Consider the following 22,197-nt stretch of genomic DNA (forward strand, 5'->3'; position numbering starts at 1 on the left):
GCAGGGGTTCAATGTACGCGGACACTCGTCGCGGCACTCTCAGAGTGTGCATACGACTCCAATGCGCTCGAACGGCTCCCCTCGCTGTATCCTCAAAACCCGACAGTCTTTCTTTCTGCACACGACGCCAAGCACGCGCACCGCCCGCCGCTTATGCCCCGAGCTGCTTCAAGCCCGGATCGCAGCACGACGGCCTTTTCTGCCCATCAACAGTACCGCCATAAAGGCGGAGTGTAAGTGAACTTTTAAAAATATTGAAAAGTACAAGTGTTACAATAATGTATATCAGTTTGAGGATAGCAAATTATGGTTGGCAACATAGTGCGAGTCCGAATAAGAAAGCGAGCAGCTCATAAGTTGGAATCAATATTGTTCAATATCGACGTCGGGGCTGGCAGCCGCACCTCGGGATATACACTCTCGCCTTTGAGCTGTCTGCAGGGCGAGGCATGAATGTGTTCACCTTCCGTCAGATGGACATTAAGCCGGATGACCCACCTGCTAACACTGGTAATTTGTGAACATTAACTATCCCACGGTGTCTTTCATGGAGACTAGGCGAGTTATCGCCAACACTCTGAACAAATCAAAGACCCGGTTGCACAAAATTTCCTGATCCTTAAGGAAAGATTTACCTTAAGGTACACTGTGATTCCTTAGTGAAGGCTGTTGCATAATTCCTTAAGGAAATCCTCAAGTAAGAAATTCCTTAAAGTTGTGGAAATCCTTAGGAGCCGATGCTATGCCAGGCAACCAATCAGATTAGGGACAGGAAGACGCATTTGAAAGCAAGAACACGCAATGGACACATTTTAAATGACGTTTGTCATATAATGTTGAATGGGGAACATGTGCTTCTGGATGAAGGAGGAATAAAATGATTGTGTAAAATTCATTCCATTGTCATTCACCATTTTATTTTAAATGTGTTCAATGTGCGCAGTAACTGGAAACTTTCTGAGAATGGTGAAAATGTGAAATTATGAAAGTGAAGTATGAGTGTGGGGGAAAAAAAACAAAAACCTAGATGTCATGAAAGAGTGAAAATGTCATCCAAGTCCATGTGCCGCCGCTCGGAGCATGTTTTGCAATGTGAAAACATTCTTCAATTGGAAATATTGTTCTATCAGCATCTGGCGTCACGCTGCGATAATAGTCCTCATGACCAATTCTCATGAAGACCAACAACAACAACAACATGCATTTTAAGGCCATTTTCCCTGCTAGAGCGGGGGTTAGCCTTGCGGTCCCCATGACAATCTTCTCCATCTTGCCCTATTTCCTGCATCTCTCCTTGTTAACCCCCTTGCCCGCATTTCTTCTCGGACCATTTTCAGCCAAGTCTTTCTCGGTCTTCCCCGTCCTCTACTTCCTTCCTCATTCATTTCCATCACTCTTCTTAACCAGTCACTTTCATCCTTCCTCAACACATGACCAAACCATCTCAACCTGTTCCTCTTCACAGCATCAATCACAGGCTCTATTCCCATCATCTTTCGCAATTCATCATTTGTCTTCCTCTCTCTCAACGATACTCCGCACATCCACCGAACCATTCGCATTTCCACCCTTTCCAGCCTTCGTTGCTGCTCTACGTCCATTATCCATGTCTCGCTCCCATAAATCATAACACTTCTCACACATGCAGCATACACCTTTCCCTTCAGCTTCAACGACACTCCCCTCCTCATCAGCACGCCACTCAGTTCCCGAAACTTCTTCCATGCACATCTCGCTCAAGCAACCGTTGCCGAGTCTGATCCACCTTCTCCATTCAGCATGTCTCCGAGGTAGCAATTCTCATGAAGAGCGCCATTTGGAAACTTAAAGGTTGGTTTTAATTTAAGACAGTGGGTTGGGGGGTTTAATTAAGGACAGGGGGTGGCAGGAGGGTGCTGTCTTGAGTTCAAGTTGAGGAAGGTTTTAAGGAAAAAGTTGAGAAATATTCGTATATGCAACCATCCTCAAATTAAGGATGTCCTTAAGGGGCACCTTGAGGAGATATCTAAGTAAATCTTCGAATCTATCCTTAAGGACGCCTTATGCAAGCGGGCTAAAATCCCTGCACTGAATAACTGCTGCTAAGGCAATGGCAATCCACCCAGCTTAACCTTTACCTGGCAACTGTTTCGGAAACACCGATACTCTTTCAAGAATATGCAACAATAAATTGCTTGAATCATCAAGCATTTTCCATCAATTCTCCAAGAATAAAATGTAATTCTTAAAGAAAAACGTTCTTCCTGGTGCTCAAAATACTCTTCCACAGCATTCATGACTTTGCCATAATCTTCAAAGACATCCATGAATGTTTTTCTCATGGTTTGCAAACGGGGAAGTTGTGGGAGGGTGGATAAATTTGCTAAATAGAAAAATAAAATAAACAGAGGAAGCTTTTCATCCCCATTTCTGCTTCTTTTGTAGCTGCAGCTTGAGAGTTGTGGGCTGAAGTATTTTATTGGAGAAGGAAAGTTTGTTGTCTGAGCTTTTACGTGTTGCTATTTAACATTGCCCTTTAATCTGTCTAACAAATGGGACTGTGCATCACTTTTGGAACGTCCTTAAAAGTCCTTCATAACTATTCCTTAATAATCCTTAAGTACGAGGCCATTGCCTTCCTTGCTGAGGCTCTGACTAGCCATGGAGAGGTGTTGTGGTGCTTCCAGGGCCATACTTTTGCCCTTTCCCTTTAAGATTGAAGTGTGAAACCCACATTTCATCCGAGTTGCAACCTTCTGGGAAACTTGGGATTCTCCAGATCTCTTTCGTGTCTGTTCAGATATTTTCGGTCATTTCATCTTTTGGTATCTTGTCCACATTCTTCGAACCCATTTGCCTTTGAACGCACCAAGTATTCACTCAGGATGTTTTCTCTGGTGTTTATTAAATAACCAAGTCGATTGTTGTTGACTCGAGTTAACTGCTGCTAAATCACTCGTTCTTGGTCCAACTTGGCCAGTTTTTTTTATCCCATCATGCAGTTGGAGTCGGCACACCTGGGCTCCTATATTGGCCTTTTATTTGTTTCACTTTTGTTTTAAACTTACTGGCCCCACCCACCTCTTGACGTGTCGCATCAGAATGGGCATCCCAAGCCATCCGCGACGGTACAGTATTTACCAAATCGGTGTGGATCTTCTGCAGTCTCATTCCCAAACCATCCGCGACGGTACAGTATTTACCAAATCGGTGTGGATCTCCTGCAATCTCATTCCCAAATGGAGAAAACAGAAATAGTTGTTACCCCCACATACGCGAAGAGAAAAGGAAGTTAAGCGTTTGTTTTAGCTCTTACACACGCCTCGATGTTGTATACAAAAAAAAAAAAAAAGAGGTCTGTCTACAATTGTCAGTTTATGATCAAGGAATAACTTTATTTCAATTCAGTTATATTTTCAATACGAATCGGAAAAACAACCCCGTAGTTTAACCGAACATTGGTTCTGAATTAGGCCCGATCGCGCATGCGCACAGAGGAGTGAATCATCTTTTTACTCTGTATGCCTGTCTGTCAGTGAAACAAAATTGAAAATGATTCCAAACAGGAAGCTTACTGTTTTTAAGGATACCAGGCACAAATAACAAAAAAATTATACAACCTTTAAAATCTTTATTTAATTAAAATCTAATTATAAACTTGAACTTAAGAACACGTATCGCCTTTTTTTTTTTTGACACTTTTCAAACACCTTCCGATAAGCAGTACTTGGGCAAAATATTGTGATATTTTACGTCATCACGACCAATCAGATTTGTCGCTCGCAGACCCTGCCCATGTCCTTGTTTCTCAAGACAGCATGATGGGGTAAGGTGTTCTATGAACTCTTTAGTTGTTGTCCATTTAATTAGTTCTCATGGGATTGTTGTTGTCTCCAATTATTCCATGATCACGTGATCATTTTTGTTGCGTTGCTTTCCAGGACCTGAAATGCTATTCCATGCCATATCCACTAGTTATTCAAAAATTTGGCCACAAAATGTTTTGCTCTTTTCGTGGGCCTTTTACTAGTTAACTTTTTATTAATTTCCTAATTATTCCTCTTTTTTGTTTTTTCTTCTTCCTTCTCATATAATGCTGTTATCAGCTGTGTGGCTCCTTGTTGTTTGCTTCCGTTTAATGGTCCCTAAAATGTTTTTGTGTATGCAGCATTAATTTTCCCCAAAAAATTCCACATCCCCTCCTGGCAAGGCCAAAGTTTTCCCATATTTTAAACAAGCTTTGCTTCATCTGTTCTGCTGATCACCTTGACAAATTTCCTGATGACAAAACACTTTTCTGAAATCGGATTTAAAATGCATTGTTCTGGGTACTTTACTTTACTCATATGTACTTTACTTTTTTTTCTTTTTTTCTTTATTTTTGACCATTTGAGTTCTGTGGGATTGGTTTGCTTTCGGATCAAAATATAGCATAGTTGCTCCATGCGTTGTTGCCCTGCTCGTCAGCCAGAGGTGCCTCCATTAGTGATAAAGCAGCAAATGGATTTGGACCCTAAAATATCTATATTATAATAGAAAGTGATGTTGTATAGGTGTGTTTTAAATTATGTATTTGCTCAAGGTCATCTGCCATCTGCTTGGAAATCAGCCAACATCACCACTTTGCACAATGTCTGCTGCTCTTAGTGAGACCCGAAAAAAAAAAAATATTTATGTAAAGCATGACGTCACTTTCCTAAACCTGGATAGAATCTTGCAACTCATTGTGATGATAGCGTGTTTCCAAGAGCATCAAGTGCAATTTCCAAATTGCATACATTTTCCGTCGTCATTGTTACTGACGAGTCACAATTTTTTTATTTTTTTGTTACTGACGAGCGTTTGTTTTGTTGCTGCAGGCACACTGCGGCAACTTAGTGGAGTCAAACTTCCACTCAAGCTGAAACCAAGGGAGCGGAAGAACCTGGAATCTGTCGTCAAGTATCTGGGTAAGTCTGGGGTGCATGTCTTATGATGTCGGTCCCAGAGAGCAGACCTGCTTTTAATTGTATTGGAATGAGCTATGGTTTTGGATGCTGAGGCCTGATATATCTTATTCACAAGATAGCATGGCCAGCTCGATTCTCACTTCCAAGGAAAGCTTGATCTGACATGCAGTGCCCTCTTGTGTACAACATACTCCTTGGTCGCAGATTTATCTCCATGAGGATTGAAATGTGATGGTTTGCCTCAGTGGTGATGATTGCGTCTTGCATGTGATAACTGCAGAGCTGCTTTAATCCACAAAAGAATTAGCGTTTAGTGAAGAAATTTAAGTCATGGAGGTGAATCGCTTCCTTTTTGTCCAGTTTGTGGCATCGCTCTCCACGTAACCTGCAGGGTCCAGAAATATATGGAATGGGGTGCAAAGGCACTTAAAAGGGTGCTCGGCTAGTTGCAGATTCCACGGTGTTATTCGCAAAGAGTAAGCAAGTTATGGTCAATACCCTGAATAAATTCCAAATTCCTGCTCTTACTTGACTCCTGGGAAGGCAACAGCAAACTACCCAGCATAACCTTTGCCAAGGTACATTTATGGTGAAGAAAGTTCATCAATGTAACTTGTGTTAATATTTAAATACGAGTAGTCGAGTGTAAACAAACCTGTTGAAAAATAAATGGGCCTGGATGCTTTGAATAAGGTAATTTGAAATTTGAGAACTATTTCACTGTTAAACTAGATATGGGATTGCAACCCAGTACCGTATATGGGATTGCAACCTGGAATCCCAGTGTCACATGAAAGTGTGCAAGCTGACAGGATGACCTGGAGGTACGCACGCTCACCTCTAAGCTGTCTCGCCTGGGTTTTCATCCCAACCGAGCTTTACACCCTGTTACACACGCTTGGTGATTCATCAATGTGTTTACGGTTCCTCGGACGGACGTTAAACTGGGCGTTCCATCTCACGGCATTAATTGGGGGGCGTTAAAGATCCCACAGTGCCCTTTGTGAAGAGCAGGTGAACTATCGTCCGCACCCTCAACAAATTACAGATTCCTGCCCTAACCTACAGGGGTCACTGCATCAGTGGCACATCTGCTTTCCCAGCCATGATTAAATCGGCTGCACACGAAGTGAATGAATGTGTCCAAAAGGAAGTCTGTTCTTTATACCTGATTAAATATTTCCTTGAAATTATTGCAAAGGTAAAGTAAACCAAAGGGAAGTTATGACACTTTTTGTCACAATATTGATATGTAACAAAACACTTCCTCCCCCTTTGTCTCCTCTCATCTGCTCTCACCACCCATCCCAGAAGCTAACCCCAGCCTCAGGCGGAGTGTTCCCAAAACCGTCGTCGCGACGGCGCCGAGCACCAAGATCCGCTCCGTGCTGACGCACGGCTCGCCCACTATTCTGGGGAAGCGCAGCTACGAACAACATAACGGCATGGATGGTAACTCGCCTCATTCCCTACCTCACTCGACCCATCGTGCCAAAGCACCGCTGTAGTATCCTCTGTTTGGGTTATTTTAACGATGGCCAGATTCACCGTATGGTTCGTACCATCCCCTTTATTTGCCCCCAACTTCCTACATTTTGCTAAAACACGATGGAAAGTGAACTCGCACATCATGTAGGAATGATTTGCTGTGATATTTTCACCATCTTTCACAGATCTTTCCCCAATTAATCTCTCACCCCTTCCTTCCTCTTTCCGTCCTTGTTTTAAAATGTTTATTTTTGTTTGGTTATTTTATTTTGGTTATAAAATGTTCTATTTGGTGCCACTTCATTGTTTATGTGGGTGGATGGGAGGTGGGTGGGTGAGTGATTGGGGGGATGGGATGGGTGGGGGCGATAGGGGGGCGGATGGGTGGAGGAAATGGGGGGGAGGATGGATGGGTGGAGGGGGGGGGATGGATGGGTGGATGGGGGGGGGGGGAGACGATCTCAAAAAATGTTGTCTTTCTTCGGGCCTGGCCTTTGGGACACGGACACAATATAACTTCTTTTTTTTCTATATTGTAACGTTCCACTGTATTTGATTTCACTCCCCATAATGAACATTGTAATTGTACAAATTACATCAAATATTCCTCTTCAGTTCCGCACTGTTTGCTTTGCTCTGGAGTCGCAGCATTCTTTTTCCCAAACCCAAGGTTAAGTTTGATTTAATTGCAGCCTGTGTCAATATGCTGCTGTTGTGCTTTGTAAACGTATCGTAATTTCGGTTTTCTCCCTGTATGCTGTCATCTCAGAGCCGTTTCCACTGCATAGGGTTTCTTATGCTGACTGGGCTGGCTCAGCATTTTCCTTCACTGAAGAAACAGGGTGGGTAACTTGCCGTAACTTTCTTGGATCTTGATTGGAGGAAAATGCCTGGCCAGTCCAGTCAGCCTGGCATAGTGGAAATGGCCCGTTCACATGATAAACGTCTATCTGTTTGATCCCCACGCTTGTTTTGCTTTGTTAAGGCCATTTTCTCATTTTTCCGTGTTGCGTTTTGCCTTTCCTGGTTTTGCTGCAAACTTGCAGTCTTTTCGCCGAGCGCGACCTCCTTCCGTTTGGTTTCCTTCAACTTCCTTTCTTCACATTTAGACCCTTTAATCATGGCAGCTTGCCTCCTCGGATCGTGTCTTGTCTCTCACATTCATGTTGCTCCCATGCTGTCGACTCCCTATTCCTTGAACCCAAATTCTGTACTTATACCTGTTTGCCGACGCAGGCTCGCTGCGGAGACGCTTTCTGATGCCATACCGGGGTAAGATGATGGCTCGGATTTTTTTCTCCATTAGTTTCATTGAATATATTTATTCCAATCCTTTTCATTTATTTATTTATTTATTTGTTTTTTGGCGGGGGGGGGGGGGGCGGGGAGTGGCTTATGATCCTCATAATCCACAGCCTGTTCAGTCCATATTTAAGACAGAAATGGAGGCTCGTCGTGCTGGCGAACCGTCGATGTCCTGCATGTTTCATGCTCTGCCATTAGTGCTCATTACCTTTTCATCTCTTATTTGTAATGGTCTGCTTTCTATGTTCTTGTTTTCATGACCCCCCCCCACCACCCCCTTGCATGCAGCTTAATTGCATCACATAAAGCTAGTCTGGTGATGTTTGCATCCAACGTTTCTGCTTGTGCGATGTATGAGGTGGGGAAGGAGGGGCCTTGTCGGACTGAATGGAGAATGTAAACTTGGATGTGTGGTGGCATGCAGGTTCGTTGATCGGTTTTAAAAGGTTGCTGGGGGAATGCAGACAAGGAAATGAGGTCACAAGGAAAGCTGTGGAAAATTTACTTTTTAACTGTTTTGTTTTACAGGTGTGTCTCTCCATGGGCAACCAAGACGATCAGTAAGTACAACAGTAGTTTGGTTGTGGATTATAATAATAGCTTTATTTCTTTGGTTTTATGTTTATCAAGTTTGTTTTTGTATTGATGCCACCTGTAACTCGAGTGGGGTTCACACAGGTTTCCATACCTGATAACCTTGAAATTTATTATCTCACCAATTGCTTGCGGTTGGCTAGTACCATGATGTGTGGTGAGCCTTTGTTTGTGGTTGTCAGATTCTGGGCGCCCGACCTTACTTGATAAATGGCAAGCCATACCCCGTCAACATGAAGCTGGTGAAACCCGGAGGTGTGTCCCTCATAAAACGGCGCCGTTTGAACTGGATCGACGCACCCGATGATGTGTTCTTCATAGCAACGGGAGAAACGAGGTGAGGAAGCAAAACATTGTGATCGTGCCGCACGGACGACTATCCCACTGTAGTTCCCCGCTTACACTTTAAATGTATCATGATTTGAAACCAGTTTCACTGCAGTTTTGTACAATTGCTTTCATGTTATTCTTTGACATGTCAGCCAGACGTGTTGAATTTGTCTTCATTTTATTACCTCTGTCACAGAATGTGGACAGAGGTTATGTTTTCACCCTTGTCTGTTTGTCTATGAGCAGGATATCTCAAAAGGTAATGGACGGATTCAGACGAACCTGGTGGATGGGTTGCGTGCATGATGAGGACGAATTGACTGGACTGCGGTGAAGGTTCGGATCTGGATCCGAGAATTTTTTAAATTCTCAAGTGATTATTTACCATTGAGAGATGGGGCCAAAAACGATACATGTCATGATCTTCTCAAAAAGTTGTGGACGAATTATGACAAAACCTGGGTAGGTGACTAGAACAAACCGATTAGATTTTGATTCGGGTCCGGATCCAGATTCGGCCTATCAGTGGGATACAAAGCGTAAACTCTTCAGCCTGGTGGAGGTCCGCACCTACCGAGTGCCGTTCTAGTTTTTAACTGCATAACCCTGGATCATTAATTTCGGAATGTTAAATTTTCTATGGTGTCCTTGGAGAACAGTACACAGTCTATCACCAGCACCCGTCACAAATTAAAAATTCCTTCCCTCACCAAGTCAGTCAAACATCAGGACTGGCTAGCCGGTTTGGGAAAGACTGGACAAAAACATGAAGGTGGGATTGATTGTGGTGTGAAAGCCTCGGAATACCGGTTAATGATACTTTATGAGCTCCTTGGTACCAAAGATTGCCTTTCATACCATTTGAAGGTGGATATGTGATTATTCGATGGTCGTTCCCTCCCTACGGTCCCTCGAGCGACAGGGCTTGCTTCGATCTCCACGGCATCAAAGTTTGAGTGTTTTCCCGTTAGTTTCTTTGTCAAATTTCCGCTGCCTATTTTGTTGTGTATGTGTTATTGTGTGTTTCTATTTGGTTTTGGTTTTGTAGTTTTGCAAATTTGTGTGTAATTAGTCGTTTCTTTGTTTGCGCCTCGTGCGGCCTGGTGTCTCGTGCGGCCTCTTCGTCTCGACTTGTGCCCCGCCCCCTATATCTCGTTTTTCTTTCACCTCTGCTCCTGCTTTCTCAAATCCACGTTCTCACTTAGAGACTTTTCCCAGATTGTTTTTCATGGTTTTGTTTAAATATTTATTTAAATATGTTTAAACCGCAGCCGTGATGCTGACGCCCCCCCCCCCCCACCCCCCAGAATTTCCATGTTTTAAACGTTTCCCAGTGTTTACCCTCGAAAAGAATAGGTACGCCGTATCCCTGCGTGTCGTAAGAGGCGACTAAGAGGGTTGGCGTCAGGAAGGGCATCCGGCCATAAAAACATTGCCTCAAAAAGAGAACCATGACAATTACAACTACATGTGGGCAGGGTACAGCCTGAAGTGGAGATCGGTTTCTGAGGTTTGGGACATGGAATGTAGGGACAATGACAGGGAGATCAGGAGAAGTGGTGGAAGTATTGGTCAGAAGAAGAGTGGACATATGTTGTGTGCAAGAGACGAGATGGAAGGGAAGTGGTGTGAGAATGGTGAAGGGTAGGCAGGGACAGAAATACAAGTTTGTGTGGCAAGGGTGCCTGGAGGGCGTGAATGGTGTTGGTGTCCTGTTTTCTGAGGAGTTTGTAGACAGTGTGGTGAGTGTGACTAGAGTGAGTGATAGGTTGATGATGGTGAAAATGATGATTGGAAAGCTCTTGGTGAACGTCATCTCGGGATATGCTCCGCAGGTTGGTCGAAGCGATGAAGAGAAGGACAAGTTCTGGTGTGCGATAGAGAAGCTGATGGAAAACGTGAAAGATGAGGAAGTTGTTGTGGTAGGAGGAGACCTAAATGGACATGTGGGAAGGAGTATGGATGGTTTTGACGGAGTTCATGGGGGTTACGGATATGGTGTGAGAAATGGAGAAGGTGAAAGGATTTTGGAGTTTGCTGATGGAGCTGAATTGTTGATTTGTAATACTCAGTTCCAGAAAGAGGATAATAAGCTTGTTACATACACGTCAGGTGGGTCGACGACAACCGACAAGGCGAGATAGGGGGCACCTCCGGGACACAAAGGTGATCCCGGGGGAGGAGGCTGTTTCACAGCACCACTTGGTTGTCTGCGACGTAAGGGTGAAAGGTGCGAGGAGAGCTCGGCGGGTGAAGAGCTCGGCGGGTGAAGTACCAACCGAGAATGAAGGTGTGGAGGTTGAAAGAGGTGACAGTAAGGGAGGCATTAAAAGAGAGGCTGAGTAGGGTCGAGGATGATGTGGTTGAGCTTGAAAGTGGTTGGATGTCAATGAAAGCTAGTCTGTTGGGAGCCGTTGGTGAGGTATGTGGATGGACAAAAGGATGATGAAGTTGGAAAGAGGATTGACGAGAAGAGGAAGAAGTTCAAGGAGTGGCAGAAGGCGAAGGGTACGGGAGCAGAAACAGCAGAGCATGAAAGTTATAAGACAGCCAGGAAGGCTGCAAAGAAAGAGGTAGCAAAGGCGCAGGAGGCATGTAGGAAAATGTTCGGAGAACGCTTGGATTCGGAAGAGGGTCAGAAAGCAGTATTCAGGATTGCAAAGCAGATAGCGAAAGAGAGGTGTGATGTGATGGGGGTGAGTTGCTTGAAGGATGAAGTGGGACAAATCGTTGTCGACCCAGATGGAATTAAAGGAAGATGGAAAAGATATATGGAAATGCTGTTGAATACAGAGAATGAATGGGATGGCAACAAAGAGGGTAACCCAGTTTTAGGACCGGCAGAGAAGATAACTGAGAAGGAAGTTGAGGAAGCGATAAAAGCAATGAAGGGTAGAAAAGCGGGAGGGCCGACGGGAGTTGTGGGAGATATGTTGAAGGCAGCAGGAAGTTGGGGTGTGAAGAGAATGACAGAGATCTGTAATCTGGTGGTGAAAGAAGGCCGCATTCCAGTGGATTGGGAACCGAGTACCCTCGTCCCTCTATACAAGGGGAAAGGTGACCCTCTGGAGTGTGGCTCGTACCGAGCGATAAAGTTATTGGAGCATGGAATGAAGGTATTGGAAAGGGTGTTGGAGAGGAGGATAAGGAAGAAAGTGAAGATCGACGAAATGCAGTTTGGATTCATGCCAGGGAGAGGAACGACAGACGCGCTTTTCATTGTGAGGCAGTTGCAGGAGAAGTACATGGAGAAGAGGAAGAAGTTGTTTCTTGGGTTTGTTGATCTGGAGAAAGCATTCAATCGGGTTCCACGCAAAGTATTGACATGGGCATTGAGGAAGTTAGGAGTGGAGGAATGGTTGATCAGAGTAGTGATGGCAATGTACAAAAGAGCGCGCACAGCTGTAAGGACGAAGGACGGGAACAGTGGTGAGTTTGAGGTGAAGGTGGGAGTGCATCAGGGGTCGGTACTAAGTCCACTACTATTTGTAGCTGTGATGGAGGTGCTGGCTCAGAACGTAAAGGAGGGTTTACCGTGGGAGTTGTTGTATGCAGATGATCTGGTGTTGATTGCGGAAAGTATGGATGGACTGAAGGAAAAGATGAACACGTGGAAGGAATGTATGGAGACAAAAGGTCTGAAGGTGAATATCGGAAAGACGAAGGTGATGGCAAGTGGTAAAGCATGTGGTGAGGTGGAAAGAACTGGGAAGTGGCCCTGTGCTGTGTGTAGGAAGGGTGTCGGAGTGAACTCCATTCAGTGTACAATGTGCGCTGAGTGGGTTCATCAAAAATGTAGTGGTCTGAGAGGGTCATTAACCAGTGTGGCAGCTACATTCAAATGTAAGGTGTGCACAGATGGAGCTGCAGATGGAGGAAATGTTGAGTTGGATCTTGGAGACGGCGTGAAGCTGGAAGGTGTGAAAACATTTTGCTACCTCGGAGACATGCTGAATGGAGAAGGTGGATCAGACTCGGCAACGGTTGCTCGAGTGAGATGTGCATGGAAGAAGTTTTGGGAATTGAGTGGCGTGCTGATGATGAGGGGAGTGTCGTTGAAGCTGAAGGGAAAGGTGTATGCTGCATGTGTGAGAAGTGTTATGATTTATGGGAGCCAGACATGGGTAATGAACGTAGAGCAGCAACGAACGTTGGAAAGGGTGGAAATGCGAATGGTTCGACGGATGTGCGGAATATCGTTGAGAGAGAGGAAGACAAATGATGAATTGCGAAAGATGATGGGAATAGAGCCTGTGATTGATGCTGTGAAGAGGAACAGGTTGAGATGGTTTGGTCATGTGTTGAGGAAGGATGAAAGTGACTGGTTGAGAAGAGTGATGGAAATGAATGTAGAAGGAAGTAGAAGACGGGGAAGACCGAGAAAGACTTGGCTAAAGATGGTGGGAGAAGAAATGCGGGCAAGGGGGTTAACAAGGAGAAAAAACCACCTTTAGAGGCCATTTTTCCCCGCAAGCGGGGGTTGGCCTTTTTCGGGGACCGTGGTTGTTGTTGTTTTTTGGTCCCCTTTTTGAAGCAATGTTTTACGGCCGGATGCCCTTCCTGCCGCCAACCATTTTTGTCGCCTTTTTTTTTTTTTTTTTTTTTTTTTTTTTGTATACAAGGTCGAGGCTCGTGAAAGAGCGAACATTAATCACACAGAAAGACAAACCGACACATAAAACATATAACATAGGGAGCGGTAGACAAGATGGGGAGAGAGGGGGAAGGACACAAACACAACATTTGAGAGCAGGGACCGAGAGACATGGAGACATCGAGAGATCTGAGAGAGGGCGAGGGCTTTGGGGGGGGGGGGGGCGTGGGAAGGGGGCGGTGGGAGAGGTATAAAACATATGGACACTGCCAGGACTTCCAGGAAAGAAGTTGGAATTTCAAACAAGGTGGATCTGGGGTGAATTAGCGGGGGTAGAAAAGATCAAGGTTTTGGATGGGGGAAGATAAGAGATGGTGGTGAACAGCTGTTTTAAAGACCTGGAGGGAGGAGTGGGATTGAAGGGAGTGAGGGAGTTTGTTCCAGAGGCGGGAGAAAAGAGGAATGAAAGAGTGAAGGTGAGCAGAGAGCCGAGATTTCGGCAGTTTAACCATCAGAGGGTTGCTGGCAGATCTTGTGCGACCTGTAGGAATATTTGGGGGACAGAGCACAGAGAGAGCTGGGGGTGCAAGGCCGGAGAGGAGTCGGTAGAAGACAGAAAGACCACCTACCTGCCTGCGGTGAGTGAGTGAAAGGCCCTCAGAGATAGCTTCATCGCGGGAGATTCCAATAATTCTGAAAGCTTTGGTTTCAACAGCGTGAAGCCGAGCTAGGTGTGAGGCAGGAGCACCGGCCCATAGGGGAGAACAGTACGGCTGTTCCAGCACGGCTGTTTTTACGACAAACAGGGAATAGGGCAAAATGGAGAAGATTTTCATTGGGACCGCAAGGCAAACCCCCGCTCTAGCAGGGAAAATGGCCTTTTAAAATGCATGTTGTTGTTCTTTGTTCCCTCCATCATTTGAAAGTAGAATTTCTTGGAGAGGTAATGTTTAAAAAAAAAAAAAAATTTTATTTTTTTATTTTTATTTTTTATAAATGTTCTGCCTGAAGGTAGGTGCAGTGCTGCCAAAGTAGTTCCACAGCCAGGATTACACAATCGTTCTTTGCCTTTGCCTTACCAGTGGTTGTCAGGGCAGGAATTTGTAATTTGTTCCAGGTACTAGCGTTAGCTCACCTCATCTTTGTGAAGACACCATGGGTTCTTTAACGTCCACCACCTAATGCTGGCAGACCAGGCCCAGCATAACGTCCATCGGAGGGATGGCACACACACACATTGATGTGAAACACCAGGATGGCGATTCATAGCCAGGTCGAGATTCAAACCCAGGCAGGCAGCTCAAATGTGAGTGTATATACCTCTAGAATCTAGGCTGCCTTGCCAACCCTTGTAGTAGCATTAGAGGTTAGTTTATGACTCATTATTAGATAAAGTTAGGGAGCGGTTGAAGAAAAAGGGTGTAAAAGGCAAATACTCTGAGAACGTCATCCCTTTATCATGTGAAATGAATGGCACCAGGATGCACTGACCGTTTGCACTGTGATCCATTATGTAACCAATCGGTCCAACACCAATATATATCTTCCAAAGCAGTGGGACTATGTCCAGTCGTTGTACGAATGTAGTCATGGCTCTCAGGACTGAAATCCCACATAAGTGGTTGGAAATCCATGTTTTGGTTGGTGAAGTATACTCGATGTGAAAGATGGAGACAACATTCCATGTTTCATTACGAGCCGTCTGCAAGACCAAAGAGCATATAAATGTGAACCTGGCACCGAGTAAGAGAACGAACGCCCTTTTCACACCGCAAAGTGGACTTTGACAAGCCACCATGCACAAATAAGATTCGGCACTGTGTACTTTACGGTGCAAAGTCCTTTTGTTTGGTCTGTTCGTGTTCCCATCTAAATCGCCGTGCCTCAAGATGCAGCGAGCCCGTGTTAAAATTCCAAATATACAGTCAGGTTCACTATGTTTTTTCGTTCAAAATCATGGTAGATTAGCAAACCTATACATTTTTGGAAACGTTATTACATGGAAAATCTGAAAATCAATGTTTACATTTGCCAATTCCGACCAATTCGATTCGACCAATTCGACCAATCGACCAATTCCATTCGACCAATTCGACCATTCGACCAATCGCTTCGATCGACAATTCGATCGATTCGATTCGATTCATCGAATTCGATTCGATCGACCATTCGACCAATTCGATTTGCCAATCAATTTGACCGACCTTTGCTTGTGTGGAATGGACTGTGAAAACGATGCGGACTATATTGTCGGATACGACACACAGGACGGTGATGACGAACTCTAAACGGCATATTCTGTAATCGTGTATGTTTGATGCCATTGACTGCCTGTGTATATTTTGTCATTGACTGCCTGTGTAGATGTGAAGTTATACTGACTGCATGTGTATATATGATTTTGCTGACTGCCTGTGTATGTTTGGTGATATGAATTATTGTGACACATTTTGATGTTATTAACTACCTGTACAAAATGATAACATGTATTTGATTATGCAACTTATCGCGAATGTAAAGACAGTATTTTGCAATTCAAAACCTTTGATTCGTGTCTTACCATTCCCCATAGCACTAATTTGATACTTTCATTGGATTCCTTGTCCCTGAAAATATAGGTTTAGTATATTTTTAAAAGTTTTTAGGGTAATTCGAGGCAGAAATAGAACAAAATATGTATTTTACAGTGGCCATTTTGAAAATCCAAAATGGCCGCCATACAGGTATCTCTCCAAATGTAAACATTGATTTTTAGTTTCCTTATGCTATAACCTTTCCAAAAATGTATAGGTTTGCTAATCTACCATGATTTTGAACGAAATGTAATTTATTGACATTGTGAACCTGACTAATACCAGGCGTGTTTGTCTACCTTTTATCCTTGCAATTAATGTAAAAATATAACGTCTTCCAATGTTTTTGGCCTACTTCTGCGAGCATTTATTTATGTGTTTACGGAGTCTTGGCTCATTGAGGAGCTAGAACACGTAATGGAATAACGGTGGAAAAGGGGGAAAGGGGAGCTAGCGGTAAGGAATACCATCAGCAGGGAAAAGGGACCAATGAGCCAAAGATCACTGTGAAAACTAGAACGGCACTCGGTGGAGCGCATACCTCTGCTAGGCTGAAGTTTGTTTTGTATCCCACTGATAGGCCGGATCTGGATTCGGACCTGAACCAAAATCTAATCGGCTTGTTGTTGTCACATAACCAACTCGTCCACCAAGTTTAGTCATAACTCGTCCATAACTTTTTGAAATATCATGTTGAATATAGCTTCTCGCCCGATCTCTCAAAGGTGAAGAATCACTTAGAATTAAATAATTCTCGTATCCGAATCCATATTCAGATCTTCACCAAAATCGAATCGATTAGTCCTTGTCAGACACCCAACCTGTCCACCAAGTTTTGTCCAAATCCGGCCACAACTTTTTGAGATATCCTGATATATATGTAGTTTTTGGCCCTATCTCCCAATGGTGAAGAATCATTTTTAGAAATTCTACGAGCCAGATCCGAATCCAGATCTTCGCCAAAATCTAATCATTTCGTCCTTGTCACATACACTACACTACCTACCTCTCTGCCAAGTTTCGTCTGAATCTGTCCACAACTTTTTGAGATATCTTGTTCACAGACAAACAGACAAAAAACAAACAAATGAAAAATCACTCATAGGGTGACACTTGGCAAAACAGAACAAAGTGGAATGGCACTTAGTAGAGCATCCTTTTGCCCTCACAAATAATTCGTGGTAATTCAGTAATCTGATATGCTCCGTGCCCATCCTCTCAACCGCTGCCACCAGAGATAAGTCGTCATTTTGTGTCCCTCGCCCCGTCTGTGCTTGTGACCTGACGCCTTAGTTTTTATCGGATTTATTTTACTTCATTGTATATAGTTATTATTGATTTCATTCTCCGTTTATTTGTTCGGGATTAAACCCGTTTGGTTTTATTCAAAGCTTTATCCCGGTGTGTACCCTGGTTAGAATAGGTACACCGTATCCCTGCGTGTCGTAAGACGCGACAAAGAGGGTTGGCGTCAGGAAGGGCATCCGGCCATAAAAAACATTGCCTCAAAAAGAGAACCATGACAATTACAACTACATGTGGGCAGGGTACAGCCCGAAGAGGAGATCGGTTTCTGAGGTTTGGGACATGGAATGTAGGGACAATGACAGGGAGATCAGGAGAAGTGGTGGAAGTATTGGTCAGAAGAAGAGTGGACATATGTTGTGTGCAAGAGACGAGATGGAAGGGAAGTGGTGTGAGAATGGTGAAGGGTAGGCAGGGACAGAAATACAAGTTTGTGTGGCAAGGGTGCCCGGAGGGCGTGAATGGTGTTGGTGTCCTGTTTTCTGAGGTGTTTGTAGACAGTGTGGTGAGTGTGACGAGAGTGAGTGACAGGTTGATGATGGTGAAAATGATGCTTGGAAAGCTCTTGGTGAACGTCATCTCGGGATATGCTCCGCAGGTTGGTCAGGGCGATGAAGAGAAGGACAAGTTCTGGTGTGCGATAGAGAAGCTGATGGAAAACGTGAAAGATGAGGAAGTTGTTGTGGTAGGAAGAGACATAAATGGACATGTGGGAAGGAGTATGGACGGTTTTGAGGGAGTTCATGGGGGTTACGGATATGGTGTGAGAAATGGAGAAGGTGAAAGGATTTTGGAGTTTGCTGATGGAGCTGATTTGTTGATTTGTAATATTCAGTTGCAGAAAGAGGATAATAAGCTTGTTACATACACGTCCGGTGGGTCGACGACAAACGTTGACTACCTGATGGTGCGTAGGCGAGATAGGGGGCACCTCCGGGACACAAAGGTGATCCCGGGGGAGGAGGCTGTTTCACAGCACCACTTGGTTGTCTGCGACATAAGGGTGAAAGGTGCGAGGAGAGCTCGGCGGGTGAAGTACCAACCAAGAATGAAGGTGTGGAGGTTGCAAGGGGTGACAGTAAGGGAGGCATTAAAAGAGAGGCTGAGTAGGGTAGAGGATGATGTGGTTGAGCTTGAACGTGTTTGGATGTCAATGAAAGATAGTCTGTTGGGAGCCGTTGGTGAGGTATGTGGATGGACAAAAGGACCACCGAGGCACTCGGAAACATGGTGGTGGGATGAGGAAGTTGGAAAGAGGAAGAAGTGCAAGGAGTGGCAGAAGGCGAAGGGTATGGGGGCAAAAAAAGCAGAGCATGAAAGTTATAAGGCAGCCAAGAAGGCTGCAAAGAAAGAGGTAGCAAAGGCGCAGGAGGCATGAAGGAAAATGTTCGGAGAAAGCTTGGATTCGGAAGCGGGTCAGAGCGGTATTCAGGATTGCAAAGCCGATAGCGAAAGAGAGGTGTGATGTGATGGGGGTGAGTTGCTTGAAGGATGAAGTGGGACAAATCGTTGTGGACCCAGATGGAATTAAAGGAAGATGGAAAAGATATATGGAAATGCTGTTGAATACAGAGAATGAATGGGATGGCAACATGGAGAGTAACCCAGTTTTAGGACCGGCAGAGAAGATAACTGAGAAGGAAGTTGAGGAAGCGATAAAAGCAATGAAGAGTAGAAAAGCGGAAGGGCCAACGGGAGTTGTGGGAGATATGTTGAAAGCAGCAGGAAGTTGGGGTGTGAAGAGAATGACAGAGATCTGTAATCTGGTGGTGAAAGAAGGCTGCATTCCAGTGGATTGGGAACTGAATACCCTCGTCCCTCTATACAAGGGGAAAGGTGACCATCTGAACTGTCTCATATCGAGCGATAAAGTTATTGGAGCATGGAATGAAGGTATTGGAAAGGGTGTTGGAGAGGAGGATAAGGAAGAAGGTGAGGATCGACGAAATGCAGTTTGGATTTATGCCAGGAAGAGGAACGACAGACGCGCTCTTTATTGTGAGGCAGTTGCAGGAGAAGTACATGGAGAAGAGGAAGAAGTTGTTTCTTGGGTTTGTTGATCTGGAGAAAGCATTCGATGGGGTTCCACGCGAAGTATTGACATGGGCATTGAGGAAGTTAGGAGTGGAGGAATGGTTGATCAGAGTAGTGGACGTAAGGATGTAAGGACACAGATGTAAGGACGAAGGACGGGTACAGTGGTGAGTTTGAGGTGAAGGTGGGAGTGCATCAGGGGTCGGTACTAAGTCCACTACTATTTGTAGCTGTGATGGAGGTGCTGGCTCAGAACGTAAAGGAGGGTTTACCGTGGGAGTTGTTGTATGCAGATGATCTGGTGTTGATTGCGGAAAGTATGGATGGACTGAAGGAAAAGATGAACAAGTGGAAGGAATGTATGGAGACAAAAGGTTTGAAGGTGAATATAGGAAAGACGAAGGTGATGGCAAGTGGTAAAGCATGTGGTGAGGTGGATAGAACTGGGAAGTGGCCGTGTGCTGTGTGCAGGAAGGGTGTCGGAGTGAACTCCATTCAATGTACAATGTGCGCTGAGTGGGTTCATCAAAAATGTAGTGGTCTGAGAGGGTCATTAACCAGTGTGGCAGCTACATTCAAATGTAAGGTGTGCACAGAGGGAGCTACAGATTGAGGAAATGTTGAGTTGGATCTTGGAGACGGCATGAAGCTGGAAGGTGTGAAAACATTTTGCTACCTCGGAGACATGCTGAATGGAGAAGGTGGATCAGACTCGGCAACGGTTGCAAGAGTGAGATGTGCATGGAAGAAGTTTCAGGAACTGAGTGGCGTGCTGATGAGGAGGGGAGTGTCGTTGAAGCTGAAGGGAAAGGTGTATGCTGCATGTGTGAGAAGTGTTGTGATTTATGGGAGCGAGACATGGGTCATGAACGTAGAGCAGCAACGAAGGCTGGAAAGAGTGGAAATGCGAATGGTTCGGTGGATGTGCGGAGTATCGTTGAGAGAGAGGAAGACAAATGATGAATTGCGAAAGATGATGGGAATAGAGCCTGTGATTGATGCTGTGAAGAGGAACAGGTTGAGATGGTTTGGTCATGTGTTGAGGAAGGATGAAAGTGACTGGTTGAGAAGAGTGATGGAAATGAATGTAGAAGGACGTAGAGGACGGGGAAGACCGAGAAAGACTTGGCTAAAGATGGTGGAAGAAGAAATGCGGGCAAGGGGGTTAACAAGGAGAGATGCAGAAAATAGGGCAAATTGGAGAAGATTGTCATGGGGACGGCAAGGTTAACCCCCGCTGTTGCAGGGAAAATGGCCTTAAAATGCATGTTCTTGTCAGTAATCTGATATGCAAATCGTCTTGAAAGTTTAAGTTAATCAGACGAAAATTGACAATTTTAGAAATTTTAGCCTTCATTGAACTTTTGGCCTATGTTGACCTCAAAAATAGTTGGTGGTTGGTTTCAGTAAACTGATATGCAAATCATATTCATATTTCAAGTCAATCGGATGAAAATTGAGGATTTTAGAAATTTAAAAAAAGTGGTTGACCTTGCCCTATGTTGACCCTTTGACCTCAAAAATATATAGGATTTTGTCGGACCAAGAACTCTACCATTTGGTGAAGATTGGTTTAAAATTGTGACCTGTAGGCAAGTATAAGTGAGCGGACAGACAAACACACAAATCAGAATGATCAACAGACCTGTGAAAAAAAATTTTTGGGCCATATAACAAAGAAAGAAAGAGACAAAGACAGACAGACAGACAGACAGACGGGTGAAAACACAACCTCCACCCACCTTCAGTGGCGGAGGTTATAAATAATAAAAATGTCCTCCTGCCAGACATCGATTACAAACGCGGTCAAAAGTCTCAATAATTGTCTTAAGGACCTGAAAGAACAAAGACATGACTTGACCTGCGATGAACACTATTCAGGTTGTTCAGTCTCTTTTAGAAACACCAAATTTGGATACCAATTTAAAATAGATCCTTTTTATATGTTAAATGTTGGAGCCATCGTTTTTCCCGCTATGAATACCTGTGTCCATTCACTTTTGCTAGTTTGCTATATGTTTGAATTGGCGCGTCGACTTGGACTTTGTTATAATTCGCGCCGACATATGAACATACAATTCAACATCAGGAAATGCAAATACATTTTTCTATCCGCAACAAATCATAATACTGATGGACTATATGGAGACGGACATCCAGTTGTTAGTCTACCCATTGTTATCCTGAATGACATTCTCATAAGGCAAAGCCAACATGGAGCTTTGAACTGTCACCGCTGTTCTGTGCCAAGGCTGCGGGCACAGTTTTGTGGCAGAGTGTTCTGCGGAACGCCAAATGCCCTCGGGCACTTGATAACGTGAACTTGAAGTATTGCCCGATTCTGTGGCACCATAACAGCGTGGCTTCGATGGTGCGCTTCTTCTTCAGTGTCTGCTTCTTATACACCATTAACCGCACATTAAGGAGTTGCTCCGTTCGATAAATTTTGCTGAAAGGTCCGTGCTTGTTCTGGAAAATGATGTTACGGTCACCTACGATTTGGCGGATTACCATAAGACCTTCACTGGGATCCCTGCTTCTCTCTCTCTCTCTCTCTCTCTCTGCAAATGCTGTGATGATTCATCATCTAATGGACGAACCGATGAGTCATAGCCCACTTTAAGACACCATTCACAAAGGAAATCCTCAATCATTTATCGCATTCTGGTCATGCTTTTTTGTATACTGAATCGAGGCTCGTGAAAGAGCTAACATTTATTTCACAAACAAATCAACCAGACAAACAAAATATATAAAAAGAGGGAGCGGAAGACGAGATGGAGAGAGAAGGGGAAGCAGAAAGGGAAGGGGAAGCTCCTGCTGCTGGTAAGTTAAAGCACCAAACACCATTCATTGGCTGTGGAAACATTTTTGTGTGAAGGTTTACAGCATCCCTTCTGCATATGCGACCTTCTCATCTGTACAAAATTATGGCTGACATTCTGGTAACTCCCAATCGCTGCACTAGCCAATGACATCCCTCCATATCCAGCTTCGGGTCTCCTCACCCAACCACTTCCAATGCAGGCCACTCAGTTCACTTAAT

General features: G+C 44.4%; 1 protein-coding gene across 10 annotated transcripts in view; it reads left to right on the top strand.

Annotated features, from left to right (window-relative positions):
• The window catches only part of LOC137437474 (metastasis-associated protein MTA1), a 160,108-nt gene that overhangs the window by 134,072 nt on the left and 3,839 nt on the right, over nucleotides 1-22,197 (top strand). For 2 of the 10 annotated variants that reach the window (XM_068131830.2, XM_078766891.1), the window contains exons 14-19: nucleotides 5-233; nucleotides 4,839-4,928; nucleotides 6,240-6,380; nucleotides 7,186-7,258; nucleotides 8,250-8,281; nucleotides 8,498-8,652. In XM_068131830.2, coding sequence (XP_067987931.1) covers nucleotides 5-233; nucleotides 4,839-4,928; nucleotides 6,240-6,380; nucleotides 7,186-7,258; nucleotides 8,250-8,281; nucleotides 8,498-8,622 — 690 coding nt within the window. In that variant the 3' untranslated portion in view covers nucleotides 8,623-8,652. Of the gene's footprint in view, nucleotides 1-4; nucleotides 234-4,838; nucleotides 4,929-6,239; nucleotides 6,381-7,185; nucleotides 7,259-7,652; nucleotides 7,689-8,249; nucleotides 8,282-8,497; nucleotides 8,653-22,197 lie in introns of all 10 variants that reach the window. The other 8 variants (XM_068131825.2, XM_068131831.2, XM_068131827.2 and 5 more) reach the window with 7 other exon arrangements.

Source organism: Myxine glutinosa, chromosome 12, assembly GCF_964187855.1.
Source record: "Myxine glutinosa chromosome 12, kmMyxGlut1.1, whole genome shotgun sequence".
Classification (NCBI taxonomy): Eukaryota; Metazoa; Chordata; class Myxini; order Myxiniformes; family Myxinidae; genus Myxine; species Myxine glutinosa.